Below are 20,261 nucleotides of genomic sequence, written 5' to 3' on the forward strand. Positions count from 1 at the left end.
CGGCTACATGTTCCTTGCAGCTCGGTTTTTGCTAAACGAGCTTCCTTCACGTCCTTGGCCTAAGTCGTTCGAGATCCCAAGCCTGTCCAACTTGGTGGGGAATGATCTGAAGAGAGTACTTTGCCCAGTTAGAGCTCTTAGGTACTATCTAAAAAGGTCTTAACCTTTACAAGGACAATCAGAAGCCTTATAGTGTGCTATCAAGAAACCTTCTTTTCCAAGTTCTAAGAACTCAGTTTCTTACTATTCAGGCTTCTGATTAGAGAAACACATTCTCATCTGAAGGAAGAAGACCTTGCTTTGCTGAAGGTAAGGACACATGAAGTGGGAGCTGTGGCTACTTCAGTGGCCTTCAAACAGAACCATTCTCTGCAGAGTGTTATGGATGCAACCTATTGGAGAAGCAAGTCAGTGTTCGCATCATTCTATCTCAAAGATGTCCAGTCTCTTTACGAGTACTGCTACACCCTGGGTCCATTCGTGGCAACGAATGCAGTAGTAGGCGAGGGCTCAGCCACTACATTCCCATAATCCCATAACCTTTTAACCTTTCTCTTGAATACTTTTTATGGGTTGTACGGTCGGCTAAGAAGCCTTCCACATCCTTGTTGATTTGGCGGGTGGTCAATTCTTTCTTGAGAAGCGCCGAGGTTAAAGGTTGTGATGAGGTCCTTTAGTATGGGTTGCAGCCCTGTATACTTTAGCACCTTTGAGTTGATTCAGCCTCCCAAGAGGAACGCTGCGCTCAGTAAGGAAGACGATCTTATTAAAGGCAGAGTAACGGTTCAAGTCGACTTCCTTACCAGGTACTTATTATTTCATTGTTATTGTGGATAACTGATTATATGAAATACGGGATACTTAGCTATCCTTTAGTCTTGTACACTGGTTTTTCACCCACCCCCCTGGGTGTGAATCAGCTACATGATTATCGGGTAAGTTTAATATTGAAAAATGTTATTTTTATTAGTAAAATAAATTTTTGAATATACTTACCCGATAATCATGATTTAATCGACCCTCCCTTCCTCCCCATAGAGAACCAGTGGACCGAGGAATAATTGAGGAGGTGTCAACAAGAAGTACTTGAGTACCTGGCCACAGGTGGCGCTGGTAAGTACACCCCCTTCTAGTATTGTGATAGCTGGCGTATCCCTCCATAGAATTCTGTCGGGCAACGGAGTTGACAGCTACATGATTATCGGGTAAGTATATTCAAAAATTTATTTTACTAATAAAAATAACATATTTCAACGGTCTGGATGACCATAGAAATATTTGTCCCAAGGTTAAGGCACCTATAAAAATTCACAGATACAGAACTTTCTAGTAATTCTCTGATAAACTTCCCTCAGAATGACGTGGCTTGAGCCTAAAAAACGGATTTTGAAGCTAAGAGAAAAATTCATTTTTGGGTGAGATAGCCATGTTGTCCTGATGGACCCGCCCTCCTTTTCTGTAGAAAAGTCCTAGGCAAGATCCCTCCCGAAACTACTATATCTGTAGCATCGTGCTCAAGGCTACAAGGAATAAGTGCCATCTTGGATACTCGTAGTAGTACGGGAGGAAGGGTAACCTTGATAACGGCTCCCCCTCTGTTTTCACCACTCTTCCCCCTCGAAACGAAAACGCTTTTCGGGGTGAAGATTGCTGTGTGTTGTATCAAGATATACGTCCCCTGATTTTATGTGATATCCTTAAGAGAAATTTTAAAGATTTTTTCACACCAGGAGTTAGAATTCTAGAGAACTAAAGGTCAGTTCTCTGGGAATATCACTGTAGCCAAATATTCCTTAGAAAGCTACCAATAGGAACCTTCCATCAGGACGACATGGTTATCTCACCCAAAAATAGATTTTCCACTTCGCTTCAAAATCCGTTAATTGTGCATTAATATTCATATAAAATAAAGGTACAATTAAGGATGACTTTTGTACTTGCTAACAGTTCTTTCTTGAACGTAATAAAGAATGAAATAGCATGTTTTATAAATTTGTAAGACTAATCAATAATTTGGAATGCATTTGCAGGAACTTTTGATAATCAAACTTTGTAAATATACAGAATGTTTTTTTATAATACTGTTTCTTTTCATTTCTCAGAGTTGCAATACACTAACCCCCGATGTGATAAGATCATGCAGCACAGACATATCTCTCAGCCCTGGCGTTGAAAGTTATATTGGAAGAGCAGAGTCCACAGCAATATCTGTTGGTGTTAGGGTTCGTCCACTCAGTAGTCGGTAAGTCAGCATTATGTTTAATGAACGACTAAGTTTATTTTGGTTGTGTAGGTTAGAAGCTCTGATGTTTCTTAAACCAGGAATTGAGCCCTTCCTAAAAGTTAATAAAGATAATCATAGGTCTGGTCTTATCCTACGATAATCAGTTTGATAAAAAGAAAAATTTCTAAAAAAATTTTTTTTCCATTATATGTAAGTTTTGAAGAATTTTTCAATTCAAATTCAGCAAAATTAATTATTAGGAAATGTCAGCTTATACATACATACATACATCTACCAAGGCACTTCCCGCAATTTGGGGCGGGGGGGGGGGGGGGGGGGGCTAGCCGACATCAAACAAATGAAACAGAAAAGGGGACCTCTCCTCTCTACGTTCCTCCCAGCCTGACAAGGGACTCCACCGAGTTCGGCTTGTAATGCTATGGGTGCCACAGCCCACCCTCCCCCGTTATCCACCACAGATGAAGCTTCATAACGCTAAATCTCCTACTGCTGCTACCTCTGCGGTCTTCCAAGGCACCGCAGGAAGCAGCAGAGCCTACCGGAACTGCGTCACAATCGCTCGCCAGTCATTCCTATTTCTAGCACGCTGTCTTGCCTCTCTCACATCTATCCTCCTATCACCCAGAGCTTTTTTCACTCCATCCATCCACCCAAACCTTGGCCTTCCTCTTGTACTTCTCCCATCAACTCTTACATTCATCACCTTCTTTAGCAGACAGCCATTTTCCATTCTCTCAACATGGCCAAACCACCTCAACATATTCATATCCACTCTAGCTGCTAACTCATTTCTTACACCCATTCTCACCCTTACTACTTCGTTCCTAACCCTATCTACTCGAGGTACACCAGCCATACTCCTTAGACATTTCATCTCAAACACATTCAGTTTTAAATATTGACTTACCCAGTAGTTATATATATAGCTTACGTCCCTGACGTCACGGCAGAAATTTCAAAACTCGCGCCAATCGCCGATTGGGTAGCCAGGTGTACTACCAGTGCGCCCTCTAGTAAGGTACATGGAACCATTCCAGTGATTCCTCAGATCTTCTCTGCCGCCGCAACCGGCGACATCGCTGGATATTTCTCTCTCTGTTAACCTGATTTATTGCAGTTTACATTGGTGATGTACAATAATTTTGTTTTGACTATTGCTCGTTTGGATTTTCTTTTGGATATTCTTGAACTACTTTTGGATTTTCATATTTTGGCCCTTGCTTGTTTGATCTCTTATAAATATTCAATATGGCTGACCCCCCTTCAACTTATAGAATGTGTGTGAGTGGTTGTAAGACCCGGCTTCTTAAAGTCTCTATTGATCCCCACTCTATCTGCGTAAAATGCAGAGGTAAAGTTTGTGAGTTGGGGGATCGTTGTGATGAATGTATTCTTTTATCTGAGAGTGAGTGGTTAGAGTTTGACCGCTACACTCGTAAACTTGAGAGAGATAGGCTTAGACGAAGTTCTTCTCGTTCTTCTAGAGATCTTTCCTCTTCCTGTGTCACCGAACCTAATCCTTCCCCTGTAGTGGTAGATACAGATCCCACTACTGTTACTGCTAATGAACCCACGCTAAAGGATATGATGGTGGTTATTCAAGCTCTGGGCGTGCGAGTTGAATTGCTTGCTGCGGACAGAGCTCAATTGATGTCCGATGTAAAACAATTCAAATGTGACAGTGCTAGAAGTGCAGTGAATTTATTTAGGGCAGTGGAGGGTGCGCCTGCTTGGGCCTGTCGTTCTCCCAGTCTTAGACCTCTTCCAAGCTCCCTAACCCCAGGGAGAAGGAATGTCGAACGACGAAAGGAAATGAGAGGCTTTAGCTCCCAAGCAGACGTCCCCTCGAGCGTTCCTGTTGACGTTTCCCAGGACGTTCGCCCCTCACCATAGGAAAGGTGAGGTAAAAGTGGTTTCATCATCTTCGGATGACGCAGCACCCAAACGAGGCCGGCGTCAAGCTTCCAGACCTCGGAAGAGGAAGATGGACAAGGTCGATTTGCGTCCTATCATGACACCGCAAGCTCCTGGTTGTAGTTATTGGAGCAGTCCAAAGCGTTTTCCTTCTACTGAAGAGAGCTCTCCTACCAAACGTCAGATACTGTCAAGAAACGTTCAGCTCTCACAGTTGCTGGTCAGTTGTCTGAGCCTGGCATGACCTCGGTTCATGGTCCTCCTTCACCGTCAGACTGGTTATCATCCTCTGGACGCTCTGCGCGTTCTTTAAGCGGCGTGGAAAGTAAGCTTGTGATAGACGTGACGTCTCCTGTACCACAACAAGTTGACCCAAATTTTAATATGCTGCAAGAGATGCAACAGAAACTTTCTTCGCTCACGCAAGTTTATCAGCCTGCGGACAACAAAAGAGTAGCACGCCTGGACCCTGAGCGTCAGGAAGCTTCTCATCTGGACACCAAGCGTTGTAAGGCTACTAGTCGAGAGGTTCTTGACGACGAACGACTTTACAAGTCCCCCGTTAAATGTCGTGAGACTGTTCCGCTTGACACCGAACGTCAAGCAGCCAGACGTAAGTAGCCAGACGTGACACTGAGCGTCATGCAGCTAGACGTGACATCAAGCGTCCAGCAGAGCGAGGCGCCGAGCGTCCAGCTAAACGTGACGTCGAGCGTCCAGCAGGATGTGACCTCAAGCGTCCAGCAAGATGTGATGTCGAGCATCCAGCAAGATGTGATGTCGAGCATCCAGCAAGATGTGATGTCGAGCGTCCAGCAAGATGTGATGTCGAGCGTCCAGCAAGATGTGATGTCGAGCGTCCAGCAAGATGTGATGTCGAGCGTCCAACAGGACATGACGTCGAGCGGCAAGCAGCCAGACGTGACGTCAAGCGTCAAGCGGTACGCGATGTCGAGCGTCAAACAGAACGTGACACCGAGCGTCAAACAACTATATGTGATGCTGGGAGTCAAGAAGCGAGGCATGACATTGAGCATGAGAGCCTCGGACTTCATGATGACACTAGTCGAATCGAACGTCGAGATTGAGGACGCCTTAGTTCCGATTGCTTTGATCGCGAGTGTTTTACCAAGCGTCAAGCGTTGGAACAACGCGACGACAGACGCGATGATCTGGGGTCTCTTGACGCCAGAAGTCAGGACCTTAAGGAGATGTATCCTGATAAACACAACGTCTACTTCCGTTAGAGCCTTGTCAGAGGAAGACATCGACGTTCACCTTTCCCCTATTGAATTATTTGAGGAATTATCGGAAGGAGAAGATCCTAAGTTCCTTCGTCCTTCAGTTGATCTTAGGAAACTCATGAGAGTTCTTAATTATGAGTTTCCAGATTATTTTGTGCCTGTTGCTCCACGTTCACCACCCTCAGAATTCACGCTGGGAAGGCATCGAAGAAGTCTCTTTTTACTAAGATGGTTCTGTCTCGGTCATCAAAGAGAGCTTTAAGGACGATGGGAGACTGGATGCAGTCTAAGAAGGACCAGGGAAAGACAGTTTTCTTTTTTCCTCCGACTAGACTGGCCTCTAGATCTAGTGTGTGGTACGAGACGGGAGAAGTTCTCGGCTTGGGAGTTCCTGCCTCTGTCCAAGGAGATTTTTCAAGTTTAGTAGATGCTCCTCGTCGGTTGGCCATGAGGAGGCCCAAGATTCTCTGGTCAACTTCGGAATTAGATCATCTTCTCAAAGGCGTCTTCAGAGCCTTCGAGGTATTCAATTTCCTCAACTGGACTCTGGGAGCCTTCTGGAAAAAGGTTTCTGCCTTTAAGGATGGTGACACTGCTAGTCTCATTCACATCACGTCCTGTATGGATAAAGCTTTACGAGATGGATCTAATGAGTTGGCAGTGCTTTTCTCAGCGGGGGTCCTTAAGAAAAGAGATCAAATGTGTTCGTTTCTGTCTCTTGGGGTTACTCCCTTTCAGAAATCAGAATTGCTGTATGCACCTCTTTCTTCCTGTCTTTTTCCGCAAGAGTTGGTTAGAGAGGTTTCATCCGCTTTAACTCAAAAGGCCACCCAAGATTTGGTTTCAAAGACGGCAAGAAAGATTCTATCAACTTCCTTCGCTAGCCGCAAGCCAAAGGAAGAAACTCCATTCCCTAAGTTTTCTCAGCCCTTTCGAGGGAAGACTTCCAGCAGGGGTAGTTTCAGACCTGAGGGAAGGAGAGCAAAGAGAAGAGGATTCAGTGCAGGGCGAAGCAGAGTCTGACTGCTTTCGCCTTCAGACAGCAGTAGGAGCCAGACTACACAACTTCTGGCGAGCTTGGGAGGAGAGGGGAGCAGACCTTTGGTCCGTACACCTTCTGAAGGAGGGTTACAAAATCCTTTTATAGGGAAACCTCCTTTTGTATTAGCTCCAATAGATCTCTCTCCCAGATACAGAGAGGAGTCAAAGAGGGAGGCTATGCAACTTCAGATGTGTCTCTTGTTGGAGAAGGGGGCCATAGAGAGGGTGCGAGACTTGCAGTCACCTGGTTTCTACAACCGCTTATTCTTGGTTCCCAAGAACTCTGGGGAATGGCGTCCAATCCTGGACATAAGCGCTCTCAACGCGTTTGTTCAGAAGACAAAGTTCTCCATGGAGACATCAAAGTCAGTCCTTGCAGCAGTAAGAAAGAGCGACTGGATGGTCTCGTTAGACCTCCAGGACGCTTACTTTTACATCCCCATTCATCCAAGCTTCAAGCATTACCTGAGGTTTGTTTACAAGGAGGAAGTGTTCCAGTTTCGGGCCCCGTGTTTCGGTCTCGACACTGTCCCTCAAATATTCGCGAAACTAATGCTAAATGTAGCAATGATACTGCACTCAAGAGGTATCAGAGCCTCCCTGTATCTGGACGATTGGCTTCTCAGAGCTCATTCCTACAGTCACAGCCTGAAGGATCTACAGACAACTTTGAGACTAGTAGAAGAACTGGGTCTTCTTATCAACAGAGACAAGTCTTAACTGACACCATCCCAAAAGATACTTTATTTGGCGATGGTGAATCAGAGTCAAGTTTTTCGGGCTTTTCCGTCTCCCTTAAGGACAGAGCAAGCCATCTTGAAACTTCATTCTTCTCTAATGAAACAAAAGTGTTCTGTGAGAGAGTGGATGAGTCTGCTGGGAACCCTCTCCTCGTTGGAGCAGTTTGTTTCCCTGGGAAGGCTGAACCTTCGTCCTCTCCAATTCCACCTCAATCGTCATTGGGACAAGGAGAAAGATCTAGAGACGATATGCATCCCCATTACGGAATCCATAAGAAGTTGCCTTCAGTGGTGGAACGATCCGGTCAAACTTCAAGAAGGTCTCCCCTTAGAACAGAGGAACCCAGACCTTGTGTTGTGTTCCGACGCCTCGGACTCGGGGTGGGGAGCAACACTGGGCAAGTTGGAAGTTTCGGGGCTGTGGTCAGAGGATGAATAGAGCTTCCACATCAACCAAAAGGAACTGTTGGCAGTCCTGTTGGCCCTCAAAAGCTTCAAAGGGTTAGTTTTGAACAGAGTGGTGCAGGTCAACGCCGCCAACACTACAGCATTGGCTTACATAGCCAAACAAGGCGGAACCCACTCGAGGTCCCTTTACGAGACTGCAAGGAGTCTTCTCATCTGGGAAAAAGAGAAGAATGTCATCCTTGTAACAAGGTTCATTCAGGGGGAAAAGAACGTGATGGCAGACAGCCTCAGCAGGAGAGTTCAAGTTCTGTCCACAGAATGGACACTCCATCAAGAAGTCTGCAAGAACCTATGGCAACTCTGGGATCGTCCTTGTATAGACCTTTATGCGACCTCGAAGACAAAGAGGCTAGAAACTTGCTGCTCCCCAGTGCCAGATCCCGAAGCAGTCCACATAGACTCTTTCCTGTTAGACTGGTCCCACCTGGACGTGTACGCATTTCCATCGTTCAAAATTCTTTACAAAGTGATGCAAAAGTTTGTGTCACATGAAGGGACCAGATTGACACCCTTTTTGCTCTCAAGAGAGGGGTTCACAGAGGTACTGGAATGGATGGTGGACACTCCAAGAAGCCTTCCATTAAGATTAGATTTACTCAGACAACCCCATTTGGAAAGGTACCATCAAAGTCTCCAAGCTCTTCATCTAACTGCCTTCAGACTATCGAAAAACTCACAAGAGCTAGAGGTTTTTTGAAGGAGGCAGCTAGGGCTATTGCAAGAGCAAGGAGGACTTCTACCATCAAGGTTTATCAATCAAAGTGGGAGGTTTTTAGAGAATGGTGCAGAGTCAACTCTGTTTCCTCGTCCAGTACCTCTATGACTCAGATTGTGGACTTCCTGTTATACCTTCGAAGGTAATGCAATTTTTCATCCTCGAACATCAAGGGATACAGGAGTATGTTAGCAACCGTATTCAGACACAGAAACTTGGACCTTTCTAATGATAAAGACCTACAGGAACATCTCAAATCATTTGAAACATCAAAGCAATAGCACCAGGATTCACCAGCTTGACATCTGGATATAGTCCTGAAGTTCCTTATGAGTGACAGGTTTGAGCCCTTGTCCTTGATCTAGATCCTGACTCTGATATTGACTCATGCACTTATATAGCTCTTCTTAGGAAGACGTTATTTTTTATAAGTTTAGCCTCAGGAGCCAGAATATCTGAACTCTCAGAATTATCTAGAGAACCAAATCATATTGATTTTCTTTCTTCTGGTGAAATTTTATTCTCTCTAGATATAAAATTCTTAGAAAAGAATGAGGGTCCACAGAATAGATGGTCCCCGTGGAAGATTGTCCCACTTCCACAGGATCTATCTCTGTGCCCAGTTATCATTCTGGAAAACTATTTAAATAGACCTTCAGGTCCTTTGTTTATTAAAAAGGATGGAGGACCCATTTCCCTGAAAGGAATCAGACAATAGATTCTGTGTTTTATTAAAAGAACCAAGCCGGAATCCTTACCACATGCCCAAGATATCCAGGCTGTAGCATCACGAGTCAATTATTTTTGTCACATGAATTTTAAAGGATTAGAAAGATATAGTGGTTCCTCCAGATTTAACACAACCATTATAACAGGGTCCTATCTTCATATATTTTTTCCCTCTTAGTGCCTTGTCTCCTAATAAGGAGCAGGACGCCACCTGCCTTCCCTTTCCCCCCTACCTTAACATTGACCTTTATTTGGGGGTGTAATTAAGAGATTGGTATATTAGGGTTTTTAGTAAAACACTTAATTGAGTTACTTAACTTTTTGTGTATTTCCAAGCTTATGGGACCAATTCTCTGCTACTATTTCACAGAGCGACACAGGTTGAGCCCAGAATAGGGATTTTGACGAAGGAAAAATCTATTTCTGGGCGAGGAACCTGTGTCGCCCAGTGAACCCTCCCTCCTTTTTCCCCACCCTAGGCTGGCCCAAGCTTGGGGTGCTAATAGGAATGATGGGAGAAGGATAGGTGGTGGTGGTGGGGGAATGGGGGGGAGGGGGGGCAGCAGCTGTAGTGAACGTCCCATCGTAGTAACGGGGGATTTTGAGGAGGGAGAAGTCTAATTGGAAAGGAGCCTCTGGTAGTGGTATCACTCGCCCCAGTTTTAATACCAACACCCTTTTAGGGGTGAGCGAGCTGGATATATTCCTGGCATTCCATGCAACTTTTTTCTCTGGTATATTTAGCAGTATTTATACCTTTGAAATGGTGCTTTAAGGAGCATTTCACTGGGTGACACAGGTTCCTCGCCCAGAAATAGATTTTTCCTTCGTCAAAATCCCTTTTTTATACTATTTTGATTTGTATTTTTTTTATTGTTTGAGGATTGTACGTATTGTCTAAGTACTCGTCTCTTAATGGCATGCTTACTCACTCACGTGGACATCACTCTTAAGTTTCTTGATAATTTCATGCTCCACCTCTATCGTTATCACTCGTTTCTTCTTCTCACCGCTAATGTTACCACCTCCCTTTCTGAGGACCCATCACTATTATGAAAAATGTTCACAAATACAGTACACTGTTAAGTCACATAAATTACTCAACACAATATGGGAGATTTGGACTGAAGTCAATGATCATGTGAAAGGAACGAGTGCTTAATGATGTTGGTTGTTGTGGCTTGATTGGTAACATTTCTGCCTGGTGCACACCAGTCGCGAGTCCCGCTTAGTCTCGTTAGTGCTATTAGTGTCTGCAACCTTACCTTCCTTGTGAGCTGAGGTTGGGGGGGATTAGGGGAGCCGATAGGTCTATCTGTTGAGTCATCAGCAGCCATTGCCTGGCCCTCGTTAGTCCTAGCTTGGGTGGAGAGGGGCTTGGGCGGTGATCATATAATATATGGTTAGTGTCTTGGGCATTGTCCTGCTTGATAGAGCAATGTCACCGTCCATTGCCTCTGCCCTTCATGAGCGGCCTTTAAACCTTTAAAGCAGTGTTTCTCAAAGTGGGCAGCCGTGGGGTTGGTGCTTTGCTGTCAGGGGGGCCGGGTAGTGGTGCAAAAGGGGATGGTTGGGGGATGGTGATGCAATGAGAGAAATTCTGCACACAGGTGTACTTAAGTCACCTGACCAAATTGTAAAAGCTAATCCTCTCAGTGATAATTTGGTTCAAAGAAGAATAGATGAAATGTCTGAAAACATGGAAGAAACATGATACAACATTCTTGCCAGAACAGAATTTAGTTTGCAGTTAGATGAGTTTCCTCTACCAAAAAATGAATCTTTGATTCTTGCTACTGCTCATTTTATCAAAGATGGAAAGTTGGTTCAGGAACTGTTATTCGCAAGACAGTTTGAAACTGACAATAAACGAGAATCTGTATTTAATGTTGAGAATATTTTCGAAGAGAAAACATTTTACCTTCTAACATTCAAGCTTGTGTAACAGGTGGAGCACCATTGATGATAGGTTTGTCATCATTGCTTTATCAGTGCACTGTGTAATCCATAAGCAGCATCTGTTAGCAAAAAAATCTAGGAGGTAGATTTCACAAATCAAAAAATACTGTTATTACAGCTGTAAATAGAATTAAGGCACATTCTCTCAATTCTCGACTGTTTTGATAGCTTTGCATTGATAATGATAAAGATTTTTTAACATTTATTGCTATACAGAAATTGGATAGGTGTCAAAGGGAAACTGCCTGAAATTTTTCTATTCACTTTTTGATACAGTTGTAGAATTTTTCCAAAGACTCTCACTTAGGGCTCTGTGATGATCCAAAAGACATCAAGAATAACATTGCTTATTTGTCAGATACATTCGCAAAGTTCAATAAGATTAACTTGCCGGTGCTTTGAGATGTCAACCTTATCAAAGTCAAATTTGCCATCTCCACCTTATTGTCTAATAGGCCAGTCAATAAGGGATTGAAGAAGGAAAAAATTCATGGAAAGCTGGAACAAGCCTATTTATCTTTGTAGTAGGGTATTTATTAACAAATTTTGGCGGCGAAAAAATAGTTTTTTCTTTTGGCTCGCTTTGGAGTCATTTTACCAGAAAATATGTAAATACATAAAATAATCTACGCAAAATTTCCTATAAATGCTCTTCTATACATGTTTTTTTTACATGTTGCACCGTTTTTGTGCCTAGCCTATGAAAAAGTTTGCTACTTTTTTTGCCTACCTCCAATCTCCAAAATTTGTCTCAAGGGTGTCGCAACTCTTTTCGGTTCGGGCTCAAGACAGATAGTGAATGCTCACTGGCAGAGTTACCTCCCTTGCACCCAACCATCCACCCTAATTACAAAGTTATCAAAAATTAGAAGTATTGATTTCCAGGATTGCATTAGTTTTCTCGTAATGGGTAGTACTGTTTATCAAACTACATTGTTCTTCATAGGAAAGTAATGACAAGCAGTTTGGTTCTTTTGTAGAATGGTTGTAAGATAAGATGATAGTTTTAACGAGAAAGCTGAGGGTATCTGGTATAAGAGAATCCATGTCAGTTAAGAAATTGTCTGGACATGTACACAGATCAGTTTTATATATCAGGGACCTTATATCTTTAGCAATTATCTTGGCGGCTGCATTAATTACTCGGTCGCTCTTCTTTCTCGTCATTACTTCATCGTTTTCGTACTAAGCATCAGTCAGAATTTTGTTCCCTGTGTTGTGGAAACACACCACAGGCTTTCCGTTTTTGTTCACTGAAACAATAATGTCTTCTCCATATCTTTCTTTCAATTCAGACTTTATTGTTTTTTTTAGTTGGTAGCTCACCCTCATATGCCTCAAAAGTCTTACTAAAAGTAAATTGACATTCTTCTCTATTTTCTTCTAGGTAGTTAAAAGCATTTGTCATTGCCCCTATAACTGTATCACATTTGGGACGACTATGTTTCATCCTAGGATATGCTTTGTAGAATTTTTCATGCTGGTTGAATAGTACCTTGTCCCAGGAGCAACTAAATCAACTACGTTAGACATACTGTATGGCCCCATTCATCATTTCTCATTTCACCTGCTTCCAAAATAGCATCTCTAACATGAAGAGTCTTTACACGATGAACAGATTCATGCTCACTTGAGAGTCTTTTGCTTTGTTTTTTCAGAAAGTCGTATGAAGCATCTTATCCACACACACAAAAAAAAAATACAATCATTAGGAAGTCAAAATCTGGAACTAGACTTTTCTGAAACGTTGTTGAAAGGATTCCTGTCTTTACCAGAAAGCTTCAGCACTCCTTGCTTTTGTGTACACCTTCCTTCTTTTTTCATGCACTTTCACACTTTTCATGCCTTTTAATTGATATTGTTTTTCATCTTTCCATTTAATGCTCTAATCTGTTAATATCTGCAATCCTTTTTCTTGAACTTCTGTAGTCTCACCCTCGTAAAGTTTTCCTTCACAAATGAAGCATTTCTTTAATGAAGACATTTTTCCATAATATAGCAATCACTGATAGGCTATTGGTCTGTTTTCATAGTCCTGAAACAAAAGAACTACAGTTAGCTTAGAAACTCAAAGCATTATTTAATTTTGCATGCAAGAAAAATAACCACATGCTATTCAGGCGCAAAGGGTAGGAAAAATTTAGATTCAAATATTATCATACTCCTGGCACCTAAACAGTGCAAAAAAAGAAAAAAAATGATAGCTGGAGATTTTATAGGAAATTTTATGACCGTGTGTGTGTGTGTGTGTGGTTTTTTTTTTTTTTTTTTTTTTTTTTTTTTTTTTTTTTTTTTTTTTTTTTTTTTTTTGCAAAAAAAAAAAACTTTTTCGCCGCCATTTTTCCAAGATAACAGCCAAATCCGTGGCTGTAGAGGGGTGCAAAATTATGTTATTAAGTACCCTATTATGAAGATGATAAAGCTTGTTCCAGCTTTCCACAAATTTTTTTGATTGGCTTTTTACCTCCTCTATTGACCGGCTTATAAATGTTAGTTATTGAAACGTAACTTAGCCCATCATGAACTCTACCAGTTTCCAAGCCTCGGAATGGGATAAAGAGAAGAGCATATCAGATGATGACCTTCAAGTGTTAAAGTTCTTACCTAGAAACACTTAAAAGAGACACTTCTGTAAGATTTAAAAATTTTTTTTTGCTTCGAGTACAAGAATGGGTAATAATTTCATTCGTAGATGTCAGCAGTGTGGAGACAGGATTGGTAAAGGGAGAATTATTTTCACTCTAAAACAACATTGAGGTAAGGCCAACATTCAAGAAAAACTTATCAAGATTTTTAGTTACAAAAAAATCTCTTGATTTATATCCAGTACCATGGAACAAGGTGAAGCTATATCTTATTGCATTTCCAACATAATATTTGGTAGAACTGGGCCTCAGTGCAGTTGCCTTGCTTTTTTCAAAGCAAATGAATAGACTTAAAATTACCTAACGTGGGAATCTGCTACTTCTTAGTGAGTTCCAGCCTAATGTGGTGAAATTAATATCCCTACACCAAGTGCACCCATCCCATTAGCAGTGATTGCGATAATTAGATATAAAAGTTTATAAAATAAAATATTTTCGAAATATTTTTGTTTGATATTAGTCCTTTCAGTCTGAAATAGAGAATAAAAGCCTGGATGTGTGTATTGTGATGACCAAATAACATGGTTTCTTAGAATAATTTTATTTTTGAAATCCATATTTTGTGTTTGATACATTATTGTTGTTTTCCCTTAAAAAAAAAGATGCATGTTTTTATGGAGGGGGGGGGGGGGTGGCTGGCACTAAAAATCTGTCTGGAAGCCAAGGGGGCACCAGCCTGAAAAAGTTTGGGAAGCCATTGGGTTAGAGCACTCCCAAGCGCTTGGCCATACAACGTTAGCATCTGTGAGCATGCTCGTATCTCAAGTTTGTGTTCATGTCCCAATGCAAAAATTTGCTCGGTTGCTTGCTCGTATCTTGGAATGCTCATATGTTGTGGCGCTTGTATCTCTAAAGGTATTACTGTATTCTGGTATGTACATGTTAGGTTGACTCCCTCCATTTTTTTCTTTATGAGTAGACATATCCCTATTCTGTATGTTAGAATTAGGTAAATAGAATTATGATATGCTTTCAGAGTATTATTGTTATTATTTTTATTACTACAGTATGTACTGCATAGTATTATTAAAGTACAGCATTAGTATTATAATGAACATCATTATACTGTTGATATTGTTGTTATATTTTTCTAGTAGTTTACTGATACCACTGAGTCACATGTCTGTACTCTCATTCCAGGGAGCTGTCAGCTTCAGAATCAAACATTATGGATGTATTCGGACACACGTTGAAGATTCAGAGCGACGCCGGTTCCAACCATACATTCAACTATGACCATTGCTTTTGGTCTTGCAGTGAAGACCATCCACAATATGCTTGTCAGGAAGATGTTTACACAACAATAGCGCAGCCTCTGCTTGAAAAGGCATACGAAGGGTATAACGTTTGCTTGTTTGCATACGGGCAGACGGGATCTGGGAAAAGTTACACGTAAGTTATAGCCAAGCAAAGTAATCATTCACATGGCATGTGTAGTATGCACATGACTGTTCCACCAATTCTGTGAGTTTTATTTTCAGTTATGCATTCTATGTTTATTTTGTTTTTAGTTAGGTTGTTAGTTTAAAGAGGTTTTTATTTTAGAGGTTTGATATGGCACCTAATACAAAACTTTCAGCTCTATACTATGAAGATACGGTATATAGCATTTCGGCAACAGCTGGAACTAGCCGTAAAACTTTTAGTGAGGTGCCACTCCCCTCTGCTAGTTAGCGGGGGTAGACCAACCACCCCACTCACATATGCAGGAGCCAACACAAGCCACTTTTCATTTCAGTTTGGGAGAGGAAGAAAATGGATGTCAGTTCTCTTCCGCTTGACTGATTAACAACCATAAAGAACTAACTGACCTAAAATTTTGAACTCTCCCTTTCTCTTGTATAAAAGAGTCTATGGATTCTTTAAGAATGCAGATTTATCCTGGTAGGGAAGGGCTTTGTAGCGGCACCATCATGACTGTGTTGGAGACTGATCCACATGTCCCTTGTCCTACGTGCAGAGGGCATGGCTGAATGCAGGAATCCCTGTGTAACATGTAGGGAGTGGCCTCCTTCCCTGTGGCAGTGATTTAGTAGACGCATGAAGAAGGCAAAGAGTGGTTTTTCTCCCTCGGGTTCATCCTTGAATTCAAAGAAACCTCAACATCTTCCTCCTGTTACTCGAGCCCATTGCTCTGACTACCCGATCGGTCTTCTGGTGATTATTTTGGTGAGAGTTGAGGCACCTTGCCTCTTAAGGCAACCTGCAGGGCGGAAGTCTCAGTTACTTCCCCTAGAGAAGAAACTCAGACTTCCTCCGCAAAAGAGTCACTCTCCACCGATGCTGTATGTCAGCTGTGACCCTCCTTGGGGCTGCCAGGCTCTCATTGTAAGAAATGCCATCTGGAGGTTCTTCAACGAATGACACGAGGTAAAACTTTACCGTCAGACAAGCTTGTCTCCTTGTCGGTGGGATTCTTTGCAAGCTGCTTGATGTTTGGAATACTGGTTGGGTCAGTAGGCCACTTGTTCAGGACCAAGGACTTCACCATTGATCAGAACAGGGACGCGATGTTAGCCTTCCTACTTTCATGAACCTGGAATGTGGAGTTTTTGACACGCAGCATCCTCAATTAGTGGGTATCGCAGAGGGAAGCAATGAGACTTTGCAATGCCCTAATGGATAGCCCCTTCCTCTTTAACATGGAGGACATCAAGGCAGTTGCTGAAAGTTGGATGAAAGCGAGCCAAGTCTCCCTCCTCCAACTGGCTATGACATCTCATTTGTACCCTGTGGCACCTCCATAGCAGCACCCTCATCCGGCAAGACGTCAAGGACAGAAGAAGGGTCCTCAGAAACTACAACAGGCAGCAGAAAGGAACCAGAGCCAAAAGAGGTAAAAGAGGCCGAAGAGGACAATGCGCACATACCCTTTAGCGGGCGCATTCCTCCTACCAGTCCACCTGTGGGAGGATGCCTACGGAGCAGATGGCTCATGTGAATGTTCCACGGGGCTGAACCTTGGTCAGTCTCCGTCCTCAAGGCAGGATATCACACCCTGTTCATGCATTCTCTCCCTCCTCTAACCTCCCATCCAATGAATATGAGTTCCTATACAAAGGGATCCACGAAGGAAGTGGCCCTTCAGAATGTAGTCCTGACCATGCTGGAGAAGAATGCTCTCAATCAAGTCCGAGATGGATCTCTAGGTTTCTACAATTGCCTCTTTCTCTTAGAAAAGGCATCTTGAGGCTTAAAACTTACACTACGTGAACTTTAACCTAACTTACCTTATTTATTTTTATTTAATTTTTATTATATTTTATATTGTTATATATTTTTTTTACATTTTCTTTTTTTCTTTTTAATTTTCATTACTTTCACTCACTTCAATCTTAGTTTTCTTTGCTTCACTTTCTTTCTCTTCATCACGATCACTCGACCGCTTCGTAGATTTTTTAAGGAAACTATCGAGAGAAAGTTGCTTGGTACGGCTTTTCAGAATTTTTCTGAAATGGGTTAAGCAGACATCATCGAATTGCTGCCTCCTGCTTGATGATCATTGAGATCGTAGACATATTCTGGCCATATTGTTTAGCCAGATCACTCACACACACACCGCACTCATGTTTTTCTACAATTTCTTGCTTCACTTCTAATGAAAGCATTGCCTTCTTCCTCTTCTCACCACTACTACTATTACCTGTACCGAAACTAAGCTACTTTAGGACCCATGATTATACGTGAAATAAAAAATGAAACGTGAAAAAAGGAAGATAATAAGCACTGTTAATAATAGACCGAACAGGGTACAACCACACTATGTGCATGAGAACAGATAACTGACCGATGCAACGCTCACTGACATTCCTCCGACGTGCTGCCGTCTACCGGCGTAAACAAAAAACTACGACCGACACTTTGAGAAAATTCTACGCGGATGGTCTACGTCTGATGTTGGAGCATGACGTCATGTGTCGAGACGAGAATTTGATCGAGTTTTACGTCGGATGTTGGAACAATCTTATGTAGAGGTTCCACTGTACATGGTCTTTAGAATTGGAGTTTAATGAAAGAGCAAACCAAAACAGACAAGACTGTTTCCATTTTCTGTGAAGAAATCGGATTTGGCCATGAAGGCCTCTTCCATACACAGGTCAGGTGGCTATTAAGAAGCAAAGTGTTCTCGAGAGTACATGAACTGTGACAGGAAATGATAGTTTTCTTTACTCCTCATGGAAAACCTGAATTTTGTGAACTACTGGGTGTTGAAATGTGGAGCACAAAGTTATGCAAGGGAAAATGAGAATATGATAACATCATCTTACAAAATAATGGGCTTGCTGGAGAAAATAAGGCTTTGAAAAGATATGGCGAGTGATAGCAATGCCGATATGTTTCAAAAGACTGCTGAAGCTATATATGCAGACATCATTCCTCTCATCAAGGAGCATCTTGAAATTCTAGAATGGAACATAAACAAATATTTCCCTTATATTTCTGCTGATCCGTATGATTGGGTAAGAAATCCTTTCATCCATGATCCCTCGTGCAAGCCACAACTTAGTATCCTTGAAGAAGAGGAACTAATAAACATCCATAATGACTACATGCTAAAACTGTACTATTTGAATATGTCATTAGAAAGCTTCTGGATAAGAATTGAAAAGGAACACCCTCATATAGCCATTAAAGCCCAGAAAACATTGCAGCAGTTCTCCACTCGTATCTGTGTGAACTACGATTTTCAACGCTAACAAACATCAAAACTAAGAAGAGTTCTAAAGGAAATGAGAGTATGCCTGTCCAGTGTCCCTCCTAACATCGCAAGGATGTGCAAATCCAGACAGGCTCAAGTGTCCCATTAATCAGGTACTGTATGTTTGATCGACAACTGGAATGTATGTTGTTCATCATTCCCAAGTGTTCATTAATTCATTCATATATAATAACAGAGAAAAAATAATGACAATAAATTTAACAATTATTTTTTATGAATAGAACTTACCTGGCAGTTATATACATATAGCTATAGTCTCTGACTTTCGGCAGAATTTTTCAAAAATCTCGGCAACCGCCTTGTGGTGGTTGTGCGGTTAGGTGGTTAACATCCCTTACAGTGTGGTACTTGGAATCATTCCCGTTTTCTGTTCTTCAGATCATCTCTGCCGGCCGGATCGACAGCACGTTGGTCCGTCATTAGAGTTTTTTCTTTTCGCTTTCCCTGTGTCGCTGTACCAGTCTTCTATTTAGTGAAGTACATTGATTTGGGGATTTGGCAATCGTGTTTTGTTTATTCTGTTTTTTTCTCTTGATTAATATGAGTGATAAGCTTCATTTTCGTGTGTGTGCGAATGAGGAATGCAAGGTGAGGTTACCGAAAATGTCGGTAGACCCTCACACTGTGTGTTTGGGTTGTAGGGGTTTTGAGTGTGCACTTAGTAATAGGTGCAAAAAATGTAAGGTTTTGAATGAAGAAGGATTGGTTGGCTATGAAGCGCTATCTGCGCAAATTAGAGCTTGATAGAGTAAGGAGAGCTTCTAGGTCAAAATCTAAGATTGCTAGCAAACTTAGTGTTGATTTATCTTTTGAACTTGTAATTAATTCCTCTTTGGAAGTTGATCCTTCCCCTGAGGTAGTAACTCCTACCCCTTTTACAGGATCCGTATCTGCGGATGACCCTCGGTATGCCAGGATGGCTGGCAAGTTGAAGGCCATTAAAGATGAACTTGCAGCCTTTAAAGGTAAGCCAGGTGAAAGTGAAATTAGTGCATGTGAAAGTGCAGTGGAGGTGGTGACTGACCGAACCTGTCATTACCCTAGGTCTAGACCTCTACCAAGCTCCCAGGACCAAGGGAGAAGGTACGTCAACGACCGAAAGGGGATGAGAGGTACGTACCCTCGGTCAGCCGTCGTCTCGGGCAGTCCTGTTGCAAATTCCCAGGCTGCTATTAACCGCCACGGAAAAAGTGTATCGGACGTGATGGTTTCTTCCCTAAATCCCTCTCCCAGACGCAAATGGAAGTATGAGGCTTCGAGACCAATGAAGAGGAGGTGGAACCGAGAAGAACAGTCTCGTTCTCACTCCGGTTCTAGTAGCCATGAGCCTTGTTCTTCAGAGGACGATTTTGATTCCGTGCCTGTGAAGAGGACGAAATCAAGGTCCGGAAGTCGGGATAGAGCAGCAGAAGATCCTTCTCCTTCAACCAGTGTTATTCGACAGCCGTCTCCTTCGGAACCGCAAGACCCAGCAGAAGTCGCTTAGTCGTTCATGTCAGTTATGCAGGAGCAACTTTTTTCGTTAGTTCAAGCGTTTAGCCGCCCTCATGTCCAGTCCGATGGGTGTAAAGACGACTCGTTACCCATCAAGAAGTCAGCTTCTAAGAGGGAACGGAGTTCCTCTCCTAAGGAACCCTTGCGCGCTTCGTCGAAGACACGACACTGCACTGCTTCCTCTTCTACTCGGCGCCAGGACGATTCCACCTCTCGCTCTCGGCGCCAGGACGATTTCGCCTCTCTCTCTTGACGCCAGGAGGATGCCAACATGCTTTTCCAGGGCGAGGCTTCTTCTCGTCGCCAGGACGATTTCAGCTCTCTCTCTCTCGACGCCAGGACTCTTC

General features: G+C 42.5%; 1 protein-coding gene across 3 annotated transcripts in view; it reads left to right on the forward strand.

Annotated features, from left to right (window-relative positions):
- Positions 1 to 20,261, forward strand: part of LOC137623206 (kinesin-like protein KIF14) — a 224,063-nt gene that overhangs the window by 70,997 nt on the left and 132,805 nt on the right. For all 3 annotated transcript variants that reach the window (XM_068353920.1, XM_068353923.1, XM_068353922.1), the window contains exons 6-7: positions 2,103 to 2,242; positions 14,841 to 15,092. In XM_068353920.1, the coding sequence (XP_068210021.1) occupies positions 2,103 to 2,242; positions 14,841 to 15,092 (392 nt within the window). The remainder of the gene's footprint in view (positions 1 to 2,102; positions 2,243 to 14,840; positions 15,093 to 20,261) is intronic.

This window comes from Palaemon carinicauda, chromosome 30, assembly GCF_036898095.1.
Source record: "Palaemon carinicauda isolate YSFRI2023 chromosome 30, ASM3689809v2, whole genome shotgun sequence".
Classification (NCBI taxonomy): domain Eukaryota; kingdom Metazoa; phylum Arthropoda; class Malacostraca; order Decapoda; family Palaemonidae; genus Palaemon; species Palaemon carinicauda.